At 43.5% G+C, this 13,617-nt stretch overlaps 2 protein-coding genes across 2 annotated transcripts; both read right to left on the bottom strand.

Moving 5' to 3' along the window:
* Nucleotides 1-197: 197 nt before the first annotated feature.
* Nucleotides 198-7,707, bottom strand: LOC309858406 (protocadherin beta-13-like). Its single transcript, XM_082751117.1, has one exon. The coding sequence runs from the start codon at nt 7,278-7,280 to the stop codon at nt 4,899-4,901; it is 2,382 nt and encodes a 793-aa protein (XP_082607243.1). The 5' UTR covers nt 7,281-7,707; the 3' UTR covers nt 198-4,898.
* Nucleotides 7,708-8,822: 1,115 nt separating this feature from the next.
* On the bottom strand, nt 8,823-13,066 carry PCDHB7 (protocadherin beta 7). Its single transcript, XM_082751116.1, has one exon. The coding sequence runs from the start codon at nt 12,868-12,870 to the stop codon at nt 10,483-10,485; it is 2,388 nt and encodes a 795-aa protein (XP_082607242.1). The 5' UTR covers nt 12,871-13,066; the 3' UTR covers nt 8,823-10,482.
* Nucleotides 13,067-13,617: the final 551 nt, after the last annotated feature.

The following is a 13,617-nucleotide window of genomic DNA, read 5'->3' as shown; positions in this document are numbered from 1 at the left end:
AGAAGCAGGCTCCCTGCGGAGCAAGGAGCCTGATGTGGGACTCGATCCCGTGATGCCGGGATCATGACCTGAGCCAAAGGCAGCTGCTCAACCAACTGAGCCACCCAGGCGTCCCAGGTCTGTCATTCTTTTGGATGATGATTCTTCTTCTTCTGAATTGGATTCATTTTTTTTAATGACAAGAATAATTTGTTATATTCCTTTTTAAAAAGCTTTAATGAGATATAATTCACATACCATACATTTCATTCATTTAAAGTGTACAATTCAGTGGCTTTTAGTGTATTCAGGGTAGTATATCCATCATCATAGTCAATTTTATTTTTTAAAAAGGTTTTATTTATTTGAGAGAGAGCACACACAAGCGGGGGTAGGTGGGGTTGGGAGGGGCAGAGGGAGAAGCAGCTCTGCTAGGCTCCATCCCAGGACTCTGGGGTCATGACCTGAGCCAAAGGCTTATGCTTAACCAGCTGAGCTACCCCGGCAACACACCAGAGTCAATTTTAGAACACTTTCATCACCCCACAAAATCCATACACTTTAACTATCCCCCTATTCCACTATCCCTCCTGTGCTAATCCCTAATCAACAATTAATTGTCCTTCAAAGACAGAGGCCTGAGCCCTAATCAATAACTTTGTAGACTTCCTTATTCTGGACTTTCATATGAATGGAATAATATGTGGAATTTTGTTACCAGGTTCTTTCATTTAGCATGTTTTCAAGGTTCATCCAAGTTATAGCAAGTATCAGAACTTCATTCCTTTCTATGGATGAATAATATCCCATTGTATGATATATGACATTTTGATTATTCATTCATCTGTTGATCGATATTTGGGTTGTTTCCACCTTTGGGTTCTTCAGAGTAAAACTGCTACGATCATATACAAATGTTTACATGGACATAAATTTTCATTTCTCTGGGAGTAGAACTGCTAATTCATATGGTAGCTCTGTATTTTCCGAAGCGGCTGTACCATTTTCATTCCCACCAATAATCTATCAACATTCCAGTTTTTCCACATCCTCCCAACACTTGTTATCTGACTTGTTTAAAAAGATTTTAGTTATTTGTTTGTTTGTTTAGAGACAGCACACACATGCACACATGTGCATGAGCCAGGGCAAGGGCAGAAGGAGAGGGAGAGAGAGAATCACAAGCAACTCCGCTGAGTGTGGAGCCTGAGCAGGGCTCCATCTCACCACCCTGAGATCATGACCTGAGCTGAAATCAAGAGTCTGACCAAACTACCCAGGCACTCCATTTGACTGATCCACCAAGGCACCCCATGTCTTTTTGATTCTAGTGGGTATGAAGTAGTATCTCATTATGATTTTGATTTGCATTTCTCTGATGACTACTGGTATTGAACTTATTGTCTATTTGCATCTCTTCCTTAGAGAGACATCTATTCATATATTTGTCCACTTTAAAACTGGGCTATTTCCATTTTCATAATTGAGTTGTAAGAATTCTTTTGTGTATTCTAGATACAAGTCCTTCAAGATTGCACTCATTTGCTCAGGTTTTACATTTTTATAATTTGGATCTAACTGCAGTAAGGTTCATATCTTTCAATGCAGTATTTTTCTTAATGTTAAATTCTTTGGGGTTAAAGCATCTAATCAATGAACCCTAACCTCCTGTTATAAAGGCTTTATTTGTCTTCCTTTGGCCACCAGTTATACTGCTAGACTAGATAATTTTCTCCCAAGCAGACAGTCTGTGGTAGGGAAGAATAATGGCCATCCACTCAGACATCCTAATTCCCCAGATCTGTAAATATGTATCTTACATGGCAAAAGAGCATTAATAGATGTAATTAAGTAGAGGATCTTATGAAGGGAAGATTATCCTCCGGTGAGACAAACTTTTGCTGGCTATGGTCAGAGGGAATTATGAATATGGAAGAATTGGTTTAAGAGAAACAATGTTGGGTGCCTGGATGGCTCAGTTGACCTTCAGATCAGGTCATGATCCCAGGGTCCTGGGATTGAGCCCCACTTCAGGCTCCATTTCTCCCTTTCTCTCTGCTACTTCCCCTCTTGTGGTCTTCTGGGCTCTCTCTTGTCAAAATATAGACATAAAAATACATAGAATTTTTTTTTTTTAAAGTGAGAGAGATACAATGTTGTTGGCTTTGAGGATGGATGAAAGGGGCTATGAGCAAAGTAAAGCAGGCAGCATATACAAGCTGGAAAAGAAAAAAAAATGGATTCTTGGGATGCCTGGGTGGCTCAGTTGGTTAAGCAGCTGCCTTCGGCTCAGGTCATGATCGAGTCCCACATCGGGCTCCTTGCTCCGCAGGGAGCCTGCTTCTCCCTCTGACTCTGCCTTCCACTCTGTCTGCCTGTGCTCGCTCTCGCTCGCTCTCTCTCTGACAAATAAATAAATAAAATCTTTTTAAAAAAAAGGATTCTTATCTTGAGCCACCAGAAAGATACGCACTCTTGCCAACACTTTGATTTAAACCAGTAACACCCATATCAGACACCTAAAAAACTGTAAGGTAATACTTTTTTTGTTATTTTAAGCAACTATGTTTGTAGTAATTTTTATAGCAGCAATGGGAAACTAACACACACACAAGAATGGATATCCATGCATCCAACAGCTGTCTCTACAACAATTTATCACTCTACAGGAACAGTATGATCACAGCATTTCCTGGAAAAATGTCTGATTCAGGCTTGGTGAATCATCCTTTCAGAATAAAGTCATTAATGACTCCCTAAATCTCTTTCCAACATAATTTTTGAGGAGTTTCCAAAGACATGTGGTTAATTTTAACAGAAAGTAGCTAAAGCCTATCCATTTCATTCCTACTAAATTCCCAGATTCTCTAAATTATTTAGTGAAAATATTCCTCCACACTATTGCCTATACTTTTCTGAAAGTAGTCTTTTCACTTAAAATTAATACTAGAAATGTCAATTACTTCCAAACAATAGTGTGCTAAAATGAATACAGTATATTTAATTTGAATAAGGTACTTAGAAAAAAATGTATATAGTAAAGTGAATTTCCACTTCCTAAGGAAAATGAAAAATTAGGATTAACAGAAAACAGACTGAAGACATAGTACAAGAAATTCAAGAAATGTAACCATAGATTAATTCTATTCCTCATTCAGGGCATTCATATCTGCAATAATGAATGTGATATGCTGAAAAGATAAAAGAAAATGATCAGACTGTTTTGCTCCTAATGAAAATTAATTGTGTTGTCTGACCCAGCATATTTAAGTCAGTGCTTCTATAAGAAGTTTGGATCGACTGGTCCAGAGTAATGTTTTGCTCTAGAGTAAAGGAACAAGTACAAATTGTGCACTCAAAGTTACATTTCTGCATAGGAGTTCAGTTCATGGAATAGATAAATTTCATTTTCCTTAGTTAAAAAGACAATGCTACCTGCCTGCCATTATAACACATGAATTAAGAACTGAAGCGTTATATTCAAATAGAACATATTTCAATTTTTTCCTTTCATTACTTTAGAATTGTTAGCAAGTTACTAATCTTTCTAAACTTCACTTTTCTCATGTGTAAAAGAGGGTACTATGCCAACTCCCCTGGCATAGAATTAAATAATGAAAGTAAAGCACTGTACTCTACTACTTTTTCTGTACTCTACTTTTAACTAATTTAGAAACCAAGAACAAGAGCTTGAAATGATCAGTTTTATCAAACTATACACTTAATATCTGTGGATTTTACTATATTGAATAACATTTTAATTAAAAACCTTACTGTTAAAGCTTTAGGATTGGAATCCACTGGAGGTAGCTCAAAATCTAAAATGATGGTGGGTTAATGAGATAGAAGTTCCTTTATTTCTCAAGTAAAAAAAAAAAAAAAAGCTCAGAAGTACATACTCAGGGATGATATAATGACTCCATAATACCAGAGATCTTCATCTCTTTTAAGTTTATTCTGTACTGACTTGTCTTTGTACATTATTTCCATCCTTAGTATTGCTTTATGGTCCAACAAGGTTAATTGTGTTCCAGCTACGACTTACACATTCCTGGCTATAAGGGGCAGTTAGAGAAAGACTTCTCTAACTGAATAGCCTTCTTGGAAGTCTCCTACAACATATGTATATACATTCCATTGGCAATAAACTAGTCAAATACTCCTTTCCACTGTCAAGGTAAGAAAATGTATTCTTTTGAATAAACATACTAATGCCCTACATGAAATTTGGGACCTGTTATTAAGGAAGAAAGATCAATGGATTTGGGTGGCCACTGCATTTTCTTTCACACATGCTCAATATTTCACAGAAAAAATCAATTTTACTACTATGCTATTTCATGTCACTGGATAAATATAATGTAGATACTTCTCCTATTAACAGCAACGGCACTAAATGGAAAGCAATAAAATAATTACATTAAATTAACACTAGTATATTAATGAAAGGAAGCACAATTAGTATATTTTAAAAGAAAACAATTATCAGAGTGAAGAGCTATGAGAGCAGAATAAAGCAAGAACCAGATTCTCACTGTACCAGGTATTTCCTTGCCCATTAGGCACACTTCGTGTTAGTGTCTTACTGCTCTTATTTACCTAACGATTTAAAATAAAAATTTAAGGAAATACAATTGATCACATAGAATTAATTTTCCGCTGCTTTCCTAATCTATTCCAAAGCTATTCCACAAGAATTTATACAACTACTGACTTCATTAGTGATTTGAGAGCAAAATTAGGACCATGCATCTTCTTATACTAATGAAAAAAGGATACATTTTTTTTTTCAAAAACAAAGGGGTAATATAAGAAAATTTGCAGGCAGTGAGATTTAAAAATTCTTAATAGGTTGCCAGAAAATTCATACCTTGAATTTACCAATTTTAAATATCTGTAATAGGAAAAAAAAAATACAGTCACTGAATACTAAAACCAAAGTTGGGGTTTTCTTCTGCTGGCCCAGGGGAGTGGCTCTGGAAATTGGGCATGATCGGCTTGAGGAACTTGAATTCACCGGTCCCAGAGCCTCCCCTCAGACACACCTCATACTGGTAGCTGTGGGACAGGGTCCCCGCGCCGCTGACGTCCACCAGGTGGCCCGGAAACGGACCCTCGGGCACCGAGCAGCCGCCCCCCGACGCCGCCCGCCTCCTCCTGCACAGCCGCACCGCCACGAACACCAGCACCGAGAACAGGAAGAGCGACGACACGGACGCCAAGGCCACCACCAGGTAGACGGTGAGCGGGTCGGCGCGGGCCTCGGCCGCCGCCGCGTCCGGCAGCGGCAGGTAGGGCTGCGAGAAGCCGTCCACCAGCAGCACGTGCAGCGTGACGCTGGCCGACAGCGGCGGCTCGCCGTGGTCCCGGACCAGCACCAGCAGCCTGTGCTTGACGGCGTCGCGCTCGCTCAGCGGCCGCGCCGTGCGCACCTCGCCGTTGTGCGCCCACACGCCGAACAGCCCGGGCTCCGTGGCCTTGAGCAGCTGGTACGACAGCCAGGCGTTCTGGCCCGAGTCGCCGTCCACCGCCACCACCTTGGCCACCAGGTAGCCCGCCTCGGCCGCCCGCGGCACCAGCTCGGTGCAGGGCGCCGAGCCGTTCTGCAGCGGGTACAGCACGAACGGCGCGTTGTCGTTGGCGTCCGCCACCAGCACGCGCACCAGCGCCTGGCTGCTGAGCGCCGGCGAGCCGCGGTCGGCCGCGCCCACGCGGAACTCGAACGCCTGCAGCGCCTCGAAATCCAGCGACCTGAGCGCGAACAGCTGCCCGTTGTCCGCGTTGATGGACACCAGCGAGCCCAGCGGCAGCTGCGGGTCGTGGGGCGGCAGCAGCGAGTAGGTGACCTGGGCGTTGGCGCCCGAGTCTCTGTCGGTGGCGCTCACGCTGCCGATGTGCAGGGCGGGGCTGTTGTTCTCGCGGACGCGCAGGGTGTAGGTCGTCTGGCTGAAGGTCGGGGCGTTGTCGTTGACGTCGGACAGGGTCACCGTGAGGTTGAGCTGGGTTTTCAGTCTGGGGGTCCCCAAGTCAGTGAACGTGATGGTGATGTTGTATTCTGCTCTGCTCTCTCTGTCCAGCGGTCCCTCTGTTACTAGGGTGTAAAAATTTTCCAAGGAAGATTTCAGTAGAAAAGGTAGATCGTCCTGAATAGAGCAATTTATTTTCCCATTTTCTTCTGAATCAAGGTCTGAAACACTGAGAACTGCAACGACAGCTTCAGGAGAGTTCTCAGGTATGTGTCTAGTAAACGCAGACAGGGTGACTTCTGGGACATTGTCGTTCACATCCGTAACTTGAATCAGAACGGTGCATTTTCCAGAAAGGCTGCCGCCGTCTCTGGCTTCTATATTGACCTCATAGAACTGTATTCTTTCGAAATCAAGTTGTTTTTTCAATCGAATTTCTCCTGTCTCAGGGTGGATCTCAAAGGTTTCGCAAATCTCCTCAGAAGCTTGGAAAAGTGAATAGATAATTTCTCCATTGACTCCTGTGTCTACATCTGTAGCAGACACTGTGACAATCAGGAAGCCAATGGGACTGTCCTCAGGAATCTGCACCCTGTATAGAGGCTGCTCAAATTCAGGGGCATTATCGTTGATGTCCACGACTTCGATGTAGATCTGAGCGATGCCAGACCTGGGTGGAGAGCCACCATCCTGAGCTGTAAGGGTTAACCTGAGCTCAGGTTCCTGCTCCCGATCTAGCACTTTGTCCAGCACCAGTTCAGGATATTTGCTGCCATCGCTGCGATTGCGGGTAAGGACCCGAAAGTAGGAATTGGGGCTAATTACATAGTTCTTAATATTATTTCGGCCCACGTCCACATCCTGAGCGTTCTTCAGTGGAAATGTAGTTCCAGGTGGACTGCTCTCTGGTATTTTTAGCAACATATCTCTGTCTATGAATACTGGGGAATGGTCATTGATATCTATTACTTGTAACTCAGCTTGAAAAAACTCTAAGGGATTTTCTAGCAATACCTGGAAACGCAGCACACATGGGTCTGTGTGACCACACAATTCCTCCCGGTCCAGTTTTTCATCTAGCAACAAATCTCCAGTTTCCAGATCAAGAAGCAAATGTAGTTTGTTCCCTTTGGAAATGACCCTAGCTCCCCGCTTGGAGAGATCCCTCTGACCCAGACCCAGGTCCTTTGCTAAATTGGTTACAAATGACCGCCCTTCAGTTTCCTCCACCACAGAATAGCGCCTAGGTTCCAAACCCGCCTGAGATAAGCCCAATAGGAGAAAGAATAAAAGGACTTGCCTTTGTCTGCAAATGAACTTCCCGCTGGTCTCCATTGTTCTTGTCCTGTAAAGCCTCCCAGGAGGGTGGTTCTGCAGAACTGTAAAGACTTCAGAATCCAAGATTGTGGCTCTTTCCCAAGATACCTCGGAAATATTCCAGGGAGTGGTCCTATCAGAGGACTCAGTCCTGCCAGCCCTCCTCCCGTGGCCTCCAAGCTTCCCGTGGATTTCCAGGTTCCGCTGCGTAGTTTTGCCTGTTAATGGAGCTTGCAGCTGCAGTGCTGGTTTGTACCTTCTTATCCTGCAGCGCCACCAGGCGTTGTCATAGGATCTTACATTTTCTGGGATGAAAATGGATGCAGTATTCCTAACTCTTGCCTGTGTATATTATATGGAGCCTTACCTTTACTATCCCCATACATTATGGTGTAGACAATTGTCTGAGGGCCACACAAGAGAAAAAAGCACTACTAGGGACTTTCTACTTTTCTCCTTTCAGCAAAAAGAAAATATCTATGTAACAGCCTACCTGAGAGAATATTTTCAGAAAATTCTTTAAAATATACAGTTAGAGTCATATAAGAAACTTCCAGAGTTACATACTTTTATTGCCATGAACTATGGGAATAATTAGTAGCTATGAACTTTGGACAAATTTTTTAACCTCCGTCTCAATTTCCTTATCTGTAAGGTGGACATATCCACCACATTAGGCTACAGTGAGTTTCCCCACCTTACAGATGAGGAACAGAGACAGATATTAACCTTGCACACACACACACACACACACACACACACACACACCAGGCATGTATATTTGATGCCCTCAGGTAGCAGAGTTTACGTGCATCCATTGTCATGACTAGAACACCCAAGATTCATGTGGTAGAATGCATGGGCAGGATTATTCAGATAGAAGTTATCGTGTCAAATGATGAAACAAGGAAAGGTTGGAGAGTTTTTTAATAGAGCTATCACCTCTAACTGCAGTGGTGATTCTGTATCTCAGAAGGACGTCCTAATTTTGTTTACTCCTCTTCTTACAGTGTCATTTTAAAAAAAATTGTTATTATGAGAAATCCAAAAGAAGAATAGTATGATGAATCTCCAGATACTCATAACTAGCTTCAACAATTACCAATATTATGCCATAATTGCCCACTTTATCTGTCCATCATTTTCCCAACTCAAACTAAGTTTTCACCCATAAATACTTCATTATACATCTCCAACTTTTAATGATTTAAAATCCCAACTACAATGTCATTCCCCAAACCAAGAAATTAGGTTAACATTATTTAATATCCACCTAGATTCAAATTTCTCCAGTTCCTTCAAAGTTGTTATGGTTGTTTGAATAAAGACCCAAACAAGAACCACCAAGCATTGCATTTGCTTAGTATGTGTCTTAATTTCTTTCATCATGTAAAATTCCCTCCTCACTTTTCCCCCTTTCATTGATTTATTGGAAAAACTAGATAATTTTATCTTGACACTATGAAAACAATTTAAGATTTTACTTTAAGATTTTACTATGAGGGTTTTTTCTTTTGCCCTGAGACTATATCCCAATAGTAATTCACAGTAGTAGTACTATTTTAAGAGTTACCAGTACTTTACTTATAATACATTCAGAATACAGTTATATAAAAACTATTTGGATAACTGTTAAAGAAAAAGCAATGACAGATTATTATAACAAACAAAGCTTCTCCTTAACTCTTCAGAATCTCTAAGCAATTTGATAATTTGTTTCTTTAATATGATATATTTAAACTATTCTTTTCTTATACCTTCCTGATTCAGCACTGCAGTATATTGAATAGGAAAGTTTTTAAAGATAAACTTTACAATTAAGGAAGGAAAATATATTTCAATAGTAGGTAGGGTCCGCTGTAGAATTACTGCAATGTGAGAAAAAAATAAACTAATAAAGCAATCAAAATTATGTATTGTTTCTAATAAGGACCATTAAATTTTCTGTGAAATGAAGGTCATGTGTTCATATAACAAGGAGAAAGCACAGATTGATCTTCCAATAGCTTCTTACTTTAGTTTTGGTCAGATCACAGATTTAATAATAACAGTTGAATAATGGATCCAGAAAAGGTGGATTGTTGGTTTATAATAACATATAACTACAGACCACTCTATACATTATTATTTCAAAAGCAGGAAAGACTGAGCAGGAATATTAACGTGATAAGATTTCCTCTCCTTAATCAGGAAGAAACTTGCCAGGTAATATCTAATGACAGAAAACAATATAGCATCATAGCAAGTTCTCAGAGTCAGACAGATCAAGGAGAGTTGCTTAGCTCTACCATTTATTAGTTGGTGACCCTAATGAATTCACTGGACCTCTCCATAGAAGTCTATTTGTTCATTTCTTTTTTTTCTTTTTTATTTTTTTTAAAGATTTTATTTATTTACTTGACAGACAGAGATCACAAGTAGGCAGAGAGAGAGAGAGAGAGAAGAGGAAGCAGGCTCCCCGATGAGCAGAGAGCCCGATGTGGGGCTTGATTCCAGGACCCTGGGATCATTACCTGGGCTGAAGGCAGAGGTTTTAACCCACTCAGCCACCCAGGTGCCCGTTTCTAAAAATACCCCATAGGTTTACTTCTAGGATTAAAAGAGTTAACAGTGTATGATGCACAAAAGTGCTTTTTTAAAAGCTTTAAAAGATACTTTACAAACTATACTTCTATTTTTAAAAGATTTTTTTAAAATTATTTGTCTGGGAACTCAAGCAGGGGAAACGGCAGGCAGAGAGAGAAGCAGGCTCCCCACTAAGCAAGGAGCCCAATTCCAGGCTCAATTCCAGGACCCTGGGATCATGACCTGAGCCAAAGGCAAACGCTTAACCAACTGAGCCACCCAGGCATCCTAACAACCTATGGTTCTAAAAACTAAGAATAGGTATAGTACAGCATTCCAACTTAAAAAAAAAAAAATGAGTAGCAATAAACTTTAAAGACAAAGCCAACTTAAAAGATCTCAAACAATATTTATCATGTAATACATTGCAAACAATGCATAACTGTTTGAGATAAACTACAAAGCATACATTCCATGCTTTGTGGAAGCTTCCTAGGGCTAAGGCAGGATCCGTTTCTCTGCGAAAAAAATTGTTCTAGGGCTTTAACGATGTTAGAAATAATATGAAAGCAATTCTGTACAGGTAACTCAGGATGAATTTCATAATTAAAATATACTTAAAGACACAATACGGACATTTATTTTTCATCCTTTATCAGAAACCCAAATCATTCTGACGTGACGGATATTCTTCCACTTCCCTTCCTATGCTCTGAAACTGCAGATTAGGGATAATGGGTTTGAGGAACTTGAATTCACCGGTCCCAGAGCCTCCCCTCAGACACACCTCATACTGGTAGCTGTGGGACAGGGTCCCCGCGCCGCTGACGTCCACCAGGTGGCCCGGAAACGGACCCTCGGGCACCGAGCAGCCGCCCCCCGACGCCGCCCGCCTCCTCCTGCACAGCCGCACCGCCACGAACACCAGCACCGAGAACAGGAAGAGCGACGACACGGACGCCAAGGCCACCACCAGGTAGACGGTGAGCGGGTCGGCGCGGGCCTCGGCCGCCGCCGCGTCCGGCAGCGGCAGGTAGGGCTGCGAGAAGCCGTCCACCAGCAGCACGTGCAGCGTGACGCTGGCCGACAGCGGCGGCTCGCCGTGGTCCCGGACCAGCACCAGCAGCCTGTGCTTGACGGCGTCGCGCTCGCTCAGCGGCCGCGCCGTGCGCACCTCGCCGTTGTGCGCCCACACGCCGAACAGCCCGGGCTCCGTGGCCTTGAGCAGCTGGTACGACAGCCAGGCGTTCTGGCCCGAGTCGCCGTCCACCGCCACCACCTTGGCCACCAGGTAGCCCGCCTCGGCCGCCCGCGGCACCAGCTCGGTGCAGGGCGCCGAGCCGTTCTGCAGCGGGTACAGCACGAACGGCGCGTTGTCGTTGGCGTCCGCCACCAGCACGCGCACCAGCGCCTGGCTGCTGAGCGCCGGCGAGCCGCGGTCGGCCGCGCCCACGCGGAACTCGAACGCCTGCAGCGCCTCGAAATCCAGCGACCTGAGCGCGAACAGCTGCCCGTTGTCCGCGTTGATGGACACCAGCGAGCCCAGCGGCAGCTGCGGGTCGTGGGGCGGCAGCAGCGAGTAGGTGACCTGGGCGTTGGCGCCCGAGTCTCTGTCGGTGGCGCTCACGCTGCCGATGTGCAGGGCGGGGCTGTTGTTCTCGCGGACGCGCAGGGTGTAGATCGTCTGGCTGAAGGTCGGGGCGTTGTCGTTGACGTCAGACACGGTCACCGTGAGGTTGTGCTGGGTTTTCAGCCTGGGGGTCCCTAGGTCGGTGACGGTGATGGTGATGTTGTACTCGGCCTGGCTCTCTCTGTCTAGGGGTCTCTCTGTTACCAAGGTGTAGAAATTCTCTACTGATGGCTTCAGGACAAAGGGGAGATGGTCCTGGATGGAGCACACCATCTTTGCATTGTTCCCTGAATCTCTGTCTCTAATCCTAAAAACAGCGACTACTGTCTCTGGTGAGTTTTCTGCGATTGGGCTAGTAAGTGATGACATGAGCAGTTCTGGTGGATTATCGTTTATATCTGTTACATGGACCACCACAGTACATTTTCCAGAAAGCCCTCCACCATCTTTGGCCTGAATAGTTAATGTATAAGTTTGTATTGCCTCGTAGTTCAACTCGGCTTTAAGATGAAGATTGCCAGATGTTGAATTGATTCGAAACGTTTTGAGAGTCCTTTCAGTAGCATAAAAAAATGCATAGACGATTTCTCCATTACTTCCAGTATCTAAATCTCTAGCTGACACAGTGATAATCAGGGAACCAACAGGGCTGTTCTCAGGCACCTGGACCTTGTAAAGCGACTCTACAAATTCAGGGATGTTGTCATTTATGTCCAAAACCAGGATGTGTATGAGGGTGGTTCCGGATCTGGGCGGAGAGCCGCCATCCAAGGCGGTGAGGGTTAAACGCAGCTCAGGAACCTCTTCACGATCCAGCACTTTATCCAGTACCAATTCGGAATAAACATTCCCTTCCCCATCATCATGGACATTAATATGGAAATAAACATTGGAGCTGACGGTGTAGTTTCTCAGGTTGTTGATTCCAACATCTGAATCCTGTGCACTTTCTAGGAGAAATGTTGCCCCTGGAGTGGTACTTTCTAATATGTTCAAGGTAATCTCTCTATCTAGAAATACTGGAGAATGATCGTTGATGTCTCTGACCCATAGTTCAGCACGGAAAATCTGAAAAGGCTTTTCAAGTAACAACTGGAAAGGCAACACACATGGCTCTGTGGGGCCACACAGTTCCTCCCGGTCTAATTTCTCATTTAGAAGTAAATCACCAGTAAGCGGATTGAGGAGTAAAAATCCTGTGGTCTCATCTGAAACAATTCTAGATCCCCGAGCTGACAGTTCCCCTGCCCCTAACCCCAGATCAATTGCTAGGTTGGCCAGAAAGGTCCCTCTCTCCGTTTCCTCTGCCACAAAATACCGAAGAGGTTCTGCGCCAGCCCAAGACACTCCCAGAAACACACAAAGAAGTAACACTTGCCTTTTCTGCAATGCGTGCACCACTCTGGCCTCCATTCTTTGTTTAAGCAATCTTTCAAAACCACGTTCACTCGGCCTCAAGCAGCTCTCAGAAATGGCAGAAACCGAATCCTTAGAAATGAGCTGGATAATAGCAATGGTGGTGGGGAGGAGTCCCACTTTTTTCTAACCCCATCACCAGCGTCTCCTTTCCTCTACTTTTCTTGTCTGGCCAGCTTTTCCTCGGAACATTGTAATTTGTGACGTTCTTTGTGTGGGTGTTTCCCCCTCTTTTTAGCCAGCAGTGCCACCTTGCGTTTTGTGGGTGTTATTCACGTTTTCAAGAATAGAACAAAAAGATGGCCGGTTTAAGGAATTGCAACAGGAGTGATTTTTTTTTTCTTACCCCCAAGGGTCTTTGATGTTTTATTACATCTTTTCCCTCAAATGGTCAAGGTAATGTTAGTAGTTTACATTGGTTTTTCCCTCTGAATATTTCACTGCTGCATATTATACAAAGATCCTCTCCATTTTAAGGGATACCCCAGGGCTATACCCACCCACCCACCCACACACACACACACACACATATACACACATATATAAATGTTTATACAGTATATATTAAGAAACATAAAGATGCTCTCTCTCCCCAACTCCAGGAAAATATATAGAAGCCCCCCTGATGTCAAGTAGAGCAAAAGAAAAAGAAAAGATGTCTGAGAAACTGTAGCTACAGATTGGTCCTCATGTGTGTTTACATTTTCGATATGCATATGTTGAGTTGTGAGAAACATCAACCTT

Source organism: Mustela nivalis, assembly GCF_964662115.1.
Source record: "Mustela nivalis genome assembly, contig: HAP1_SCAFFOLD_2321, whole genome shotgun sequence".
NCBI classification, from domain to species: domain Eukaryota; kingdom Metazoa; phylum Chordata; class Mammalia; order Carnivora; family Mustelidae; genus Mustela; species Mustela nivalis.
Note: the sequence above shows the minus strand (reverse complement) of the source record. Positions and strands in the feature narration are given on the sequence as shown.

What these genes read in the sequence shown, in the direction of transcription:
- LOC309858406 (XM_082751117.1), bottom strand. Translation starts at nt 7,280, where the DNA reads ATGGAGACCAGCGGGAAGTTCATTTGCAGACAAAGGCAAGTCCTTTTA.
- PCDHB7 (XM_082751116.1), bottom strand. Translation starts at nt 12,870, where the DNA reads ATGGAGGCCAGAGTGGTGCACGCATTGCAGAAAAGGCAAGTGTTACTT.